The 6,882-nt window shown below is 46.0% G+C and overlaps 1 protein-coding gene across 2 annotated transcripts in view; it reads left to right on the top strand.

Annotated features, from left to right (window-relative positions):
* Positions 1–2,401, top strand: part of NCMAP (non-compact myelin associated protein) — a 52,348-nt gene extending 49,947 nt beyond the window's left edge. For both annotated transcript variants that reach the window (XM_017886576.1, XM_017886575.1), the window contains exon 4: positions 973–2,401. In XM_017886576.1, coding sequence (XP_017742065.1) covers positions 973–1,114 — 142 coding nt within the window. In that variant the 3' untranslated portion in view covers positions 1,115–2,401. The remainder of the gene's footprint in view (positions 1–972) is intronic.
* The last annotated feature ends 4,481 nt before the right edge of the window (positions 2,402–6,882 follow it).

Raw genomic sequence — 6,882 nt, 5'->3', positions numbered from 1 at the left:
TATATATATATATATATATATGTCAGCAAGATGAAATATCATGAAGACATGAGAATTCATAATTGTTGGCCAGGCATAGTGGCACACACCTGCTATCCCAGCACTTTGGGAGGCCAAGCAGGAAGGATAACTTGCCTGCTGTTCAAGACCAGCCTGGCCAACATGGTGAAACCCCATCTACACTAAAAATACAAAAATTTGGCTGGGTGCGGTGGCTCATGCCTGTAATCACAGCACTTTGGGAGCCCGAAGCAGGTGGATCACCTGAGGTCAGGAGTTCGAGACCAGCCTGACCAACATGTTGAAACCCCATCTCTAATAAAAAATACAAAAATTAGCTGGGCATGGTGACAGGCGCCTGTGATCCCAGCTACTTGGGAGGCTGAGGCAGAAGAATCACTTGGACCCAGGAGGCAGAGGTTGCAGCGAGGCGAGATTGCTCCACTGTACTCCAGTCTGGGTGACAGAGCGAGACTCTGTCTCAAAAAAAGAAAAAAAAAGAATTCGTAATTGCTATTCATTATTGAATTTTATAGCATATTAAATGAAGCCAAGATATATGTTTTAAGTACATCCCCTTTTCAACTATGTAAAAAGTTCTTAAATATTTCTAGCAATAAACTTAGCAAGCATAATGAGGCTGGAAAATGTAACACATGCTACAACTTGGAATATAAAAAAATGTAATATCTTTATTTTTATCTTTTATATAGCCACCTCTGACATTTTACTCATTCCTTAATAGAAACAAATACAATTAAATATCTGATCTAAGTGAAAAAATTGAAGGACAGACCAGCTGATGCGTAAGGTCCCTTCCAGTTGTAAAATTCTGTGACGGCAAGTAAGCAACGTGATTTCATGTCTATGTTAATCTACATTAATCTGTTGGCCAGAACTGTAGTCACAGAGCCCATTCCCCACGGCATACCATGGGAAAGACTCAACCATGTGCACACTATCTCCCTACAGGAAAATGAGGACGAGGCGGGAACTGGAGCCCAAGGGCCCCAAGCCAACCACCCCTTCTGCCGTGGGTCCAAACAACAACGGCAGCCAACACCCTCCAACTGTGACCTTCAGCCCTGTTGACGTCCATGTGGAGACTCGGTGACGTCTATCCTGGCGCTATCTCCACCACTGTCCAAAGAGCCTCTCCAGAGTCAAGACCCAGAGGCACACTCTCTGGCAGCTTCAAGATGAGTTTCTTCTGGTCGGGTCGACAGAGACATCTTTGACGCAATCTCTGATGCTTCCAGCAATCCTCAACCTTGTCTGCCCTGCCCTACCCCAGCTATGTCCACATGCTTGCTGCCACCCCACCAAAAAGCTGCAGAACATTCTTTTGTCATCTGATGAGGTAGAGCTATGTTGGGAATCCACCAATGTGGGCTTGGCTTTCCCCAACACTGTAGTTAGACAGATAGACAGATAGCCCAGGAGCCAGGTGTCAGGGAGCACTGCTGAGAGTATCACAATAGGATCTGTCACAGGGTTCATATCAGATGAAGCGTCATATCCACAGCTTCACAGAGCAAAACATTCAATCCCATAACCAGGCACAGGGGAACTAACTTGGACTAACTAACCAGAAAACCTTGTTAATGTATAACTTGTTCCAGTACTACATCTCCGCCTGCTGGCTCATGACGATTGCTCAGCACATATTCCCCTCTTGAAGAAAGGTTGCAAGAAGAACTAAATGATTCTCAAAAGATTTCTGCTTCATTAGTAAAGAGTGAATGAAGGAACAGGGTGACTCTGGGGAATAGTGGCCTCTAGGGTAAGAGCTTGTTGCGTTGTCCGTGGGCCTGGAACGATCCTCGTGGCTGATCAGGGTCCTTCTCCCACTCTGAGCTGTATCAACCCTGACTGTCTCAGTCCTTGGCTCCCCTCTATCTGGATTCTGAGCAACCCTGACTGTCCTGTTAACGCCTTGCCTCCAAGGACCAGTATTTGGAGATTAATTAGATTACGACTCTATCTATGTTACCTTTGTCCTTCCTGGTCACCTTGCAGATTCAAGACATGTTCAAAGCAACACATTCACAACCCATTTCTATTCCACAGAGACCTCATCTCTGACTCCTTAGCCTGGAGAACAATCTACTCAGAAGAGAAAGTATTTGGAATTAAGAAATCCTACCATCCAAGCTCTACTTCCTGGTTGTGTGGCCTTGGAAAAGTGACTCAACCTCTTTATATTCAGTTTCCTAACCATGAAGTGGAAATGATAACATCTGCCTCACTGGGGCACTATCACAAGTGAAGGACTTAGGAAAACATCTGGAGCATGGTGCCTGGCACCCAGGAGATGCTTAATAAGTGGGAACCAGGATTCTTTTTCTTTCTTTCTTTCTTTTTTTTTTTTTGACAGAGCCTCACTCTGTCACCTGAGATGGAGTGCAGTGGCACGCTCACAGCTCACTGCAGCCTTGAACTCTTGGGTTCAAGGGATTCTCCCTCCTCAGCCTCCAGAGTCTTGAACTCCTGAGCTCAAGGGATTCTCTCTCCTCAGCCTCCAGAGTAGCTGGGACTACAGGTATGTGTCACATCACCAGGCTAATTTTTTTTATTTTTTATTTTTGTAGAGATGGGGTCTCACTGTGTTGCCCAGGCTGGCCTTGAACTCCTGGCCTCAAATGATCCTTCTGCCTTTGCCTCCCAAAGTGCTGGGATTACAGGCATGGACTACAGTGCCCAGCGTAGGAGCCAACATTATTATTATTATAGGGTTTTTTTCAATTGCAAGATAGACATTCCTTCACATTTTAATGATTCTGAAATCAGAACATATCTTGCAATTGATGGGTTCATTAATATAATTGTAGTTCTTTACTTCCTTTCAAAAAGTTGTTTTTAATAAATTGTGTATCTTATAATTGATGGCATCTGGGAAACAAGGTAATAAATCTCTATTCTGTTACAGAGAGTGACACACTTTGACATTTAACCTCAAATTTTAGGAGTCTCTCCCTCTTGGGGTCAGAAATCCCTTTTGAGGCTGGGTGTCATGGCTTATGTCTGTAATCCCAGCACTTTGGGAGGCTGAGGCGGGCGGATCACTTGAGGTCAGGAGTTTGAGACCAGGCTGCCCAACATGGCGAAACCCCGTCTCTACTAATAATACAAAAGTTACCTGGGCATGGTGGCGCACACCTGTAATCCCACTACTAGGGAGGCTGTGGCATGAGAATCACTTGAACCTGGAAGGCAGAGGTTGCAGTGAGCCGAGATCGTGCCACTCTGGGCAACAGAGTAAAACTGTGTCTCATAAAAAGAGAAATCCCTTATGAGGGGAAATCAAGAGTCAGGGAGGTAAGAGGTCTGACCCAGGATCACACAGGTCATGACATCCCACTGTAAAAATACTCTGTGGAATAGCTCTGGAGAAATACTGGCAAATTCCTCCTCCCTGGTCATCATTTCTTCCTACTGTGTTAAACATCCACGAAGTGCCAGGCACTTTGCAAGGTGATTTCACATAAAGTATCTCATAGAATTAAATTTTCCCAATAACCTGGGGAGGAATTATTTTTTTCCAAAACAGGTGAAATTTTCTGATTCAAAGAGAGAGAAAAAAAGTACTTTCCCAAAGTCACACAGCTAGTAAGTCACAAAGACAAGACTCAAAACCAGGTCTCTTGACTCCAAAGTCCATCTGTTGTGCTATATCACACTCCTGCCGGCCCAGCTCAAAGCACCACAGATTCTCTTATGGGCTGAACAAGAGGAGCACGGGTTTGTCCATGTGTTTGAGTAGAAATCAGAGTTCTGGCTTCCAGGCTGAAGGTGAGAGGAAAGCCACTTCTAGCTCCTTTGGGCGTCCATGATCATGGCCAAAGGAGCCCCTTCTCAACACATCCAAGTGCTAAGGATTCCTGCTTCATTCACCCTACTACTCAGGCCCAAGCAGCAAGGGGTAGAATGGCATCTAACCAGAGCAAAGCCATTTATTTGAGGGCTCAAGCCATAAACAAATATGCTCCCCTAAACATATTCTGCTCGAAAAAGTTGTTTCGGGGCAGCTGTGGTGGTGCACGCCTGTAATCCCAGCCCTTTGGGAGTCAGAGGCAGTCAGTCGCTTGAGCCCAGGAGTCCAAGACTAGCCTGGGCAACATGGTAAAAACTCGTCTCTACAAAAAAATACAAAAATTAGCCAACTGTGGTGGCGCACACCTGTATTTCCAGCTACTTGGGAGGCTGAGGTAGGAGGATGGCTTGAGCCTGGGAGGCAGAGGTTGCAGTGAGCTGAGATCGCGCCACTGCACTCTATCTGGGGTGACAGAGGCCGACCCTGTCTCAAAGCATATTTCAACCCTGAAACTAGACTCTTCTGCCCACAGTGCAGTCTTCTAGGGGTTACCCTCTAGTATATGTTCTCTTGCTAAACGAAGGCTTGGAGGTGGAGGAAAGAGTGGGAGATGGAGTGGTGAGGGCGAGGCAAATAAAAGGATTTGAGTGTCTCGTTTTTGACTAATGAAGATAACTCAGTAAACATCCTGTAAGAAGGAGTCCTATGTGCAAGTTGAGGTGCTACTAAGTACATTAAGACACAATTGCTGCTCTCAAGGAGTTAGCAGCTGGTCTCGTGTGGGGATCTCACCACGTGGTTATGTATTTTGTTTCTGATGAGGTGCCTTTCTTAGCAGATGCTGCCTTATTTGGCCGCGAAGCAATCAAAGCTAATAAATGCTTCAAGAAAAATATCTGACAATAAAAAGGTTTAAATCAAACGTGTTGAGTTGATTTCAGTTAAGTTTAGAGTTAACAAATACCTTTTCTAAAATTTCCTTTCCCTGACAAAATAGAGTCCTAAGACAGCTGGGCATGGTGGCTTATGCCTGTAACCCCAGCACTTTGGGAGGCCAAGGTGGACGGATCACTTGAGGTTAAGAGTTCAACATGAGCCTGGCCAACATGGAGAAACCCCGTCTCTACCAAAAATACAAAAAGTAGCCAGGTGTGGTGGTGGGCACCCATAATCCCAGCTGCCTGGGAGACTGAGGCAGGAGAATCGCTTGAACCCAGGAGGTGGAGCTTGCAGTGAGCCGAGATTGTCCTACTGCAGTTCAGCCTGGGCGACAGAGTGAGACTCCATCTCAAAAAAAAAAAAAAAAAAAAAAAAAAAAAAAAAAAAGAAGTCCTAAGGGGAAGTCTTTTCAAACATTGTGTCATTTGCATCATCACTATTAAAGACTGAAGATGGGCTGGCTGTCAACAGACCTTTCTGTGAGTTGAAAAACTTGTTAACTTGCTCAGATATGACAAAAGAAATCCCATTTCACAGCCTATAGTTAGAACACAAGAGACACTGACATGCCAAGGATGGGGACTGTTGGAGACCTTAGAATGAACCCTAAAACACCGGTAATGATGTTCACCATAAATGAAGCTCCTACTATGTGCCAGGCAGAGAATAGACCCTTTATAACCACCAGCAACTTTAATCCTTATAACTCCTATCCACAGGAGCCATCATTATCCTATTTTATGGATCAGGAAACAGGTTCAGGAAGGTAACTTGTCCTTGAGTGATGCAATGAACATTTGTCATTCTTTTGGTGACTGTTGTCATGTTTGGGAAAAGGCCAGACTACCTCCTGCTATGAAAGTTGAAGAGACCAGATTTTTTTTTTTTTTTTTTTTTTTGAGACGGAGTCTCGCTCTGTCGCCCGGGCTGGACTGCAGTGGCCGGATCTCAGCTCACTGCAAGCTCCGCCTCCCGAGTTTACGCCATTCTCCTGCCTCAGCCTCCCGAGTAGCTGGGACTACAGGCGCCCGCCACCTCGCCCGGCTAGTTTTTTGTATTTTTTTTAGTAGAGACGGGGTTTCACCGTGTTAGCCAGGATGGTCTCGACCTCCTGACCTCGTGATCCGCCCGTCTCGGCCTCCCAAAGTGCTGGGATTACAGGCTTGAGCCACCGCGCCCGGCCGAGACCAGATACTTCTATTCCCAGAATCCCTTGCAGCAAGGGTGAGGGACATGACCCGGACTCCTGCTAATCAGATTGACAGACACTCCTGCCATGGACTTTGCATCTAAAAGTTGGTAACATAAAGGGGCAGGAACTGTGCAGAATCTGCCCTGGTGGCATGTATATGGCACCCTCCATTTCAAGAGGCAGCTATATCAGGGATTCTAGTAGCAGTACATTACTGAGTGTCCATAGGGTTGGCTATGTGAGTGATGCCCACAGCAACGAGATGGTGCCTGCACCAGACGAGCTCTTTAATGTGATTTAGACACACCTGCAGCATACCTCTGAGCCTAGCTCGAGTCTTCTGGGGATTCCAGCAACTACCTGAGCCCCTTATATCAGCAGAATCACTTCATGCTGTGTGTAGCTAAGAACTGAACAGCTGTAGGGAATTTGCTTATGGTCACCCACCTGGGAAGCGGCTTGCACTAGAACCCAGGACTCCAAAGCTCTTGTTTTTTTCCCTACAGATGCTTCTAGATGAGGCTGAGTCATCCAAGGATTCTACAAAGTGCTGTGGAATCTTGGAGAAAGGGGAGTTGTCTCCAACTGCAGGTATCCCAGAGACTTTGTGACTTGATGAATATTAATGAAGGAGTATTGGCTGGGTGCGGTGGCTCACACCTGTAATCCCAGCACTTTGGGAGGCCGAGGTGGGCAGATCACTTGAGGTCAGAAGTTTGAGACCAGCCTGGCCAACATGGTGAAACCCCATCTCTACTAAATACACAAAAATTAGCCAGATGTGGTGGCGTATGCATGTAGTCCCAGCTATTTGGGAGACTGAGGCAGAATGGCTTGAACCCGGGAGGCAGAGGTTGCAGTGAGCCGAGATCACGCCATTGCACTCCAGCCTGGGCAACAGAGTGACTCTCCAGCTCAAAAAAAAAAAAAAAAAAAA

The sequence above is a fragment of the Rhinopithecus bieti genome, unplaced genomic scaffold (assembly GCF_001698545.2).
Source record: "Rhinopithecus bieti isolate Rb0 unplaced genomic scaffold, ASM169854v2 scaffold_14826, whole genome shotgun sequence".
Classification (NCBI taxonomy): Eukaryota; Metazoa; Chordata; class Mammalia; order Primates; family Cercopithecidae; genus Rhinopithecus; species Rhinopithecus bieti.
Note: the sequence above shows the minus strand (reverse complement) of the source record. Positions and strands in the feature narration are given on the sequence as shown.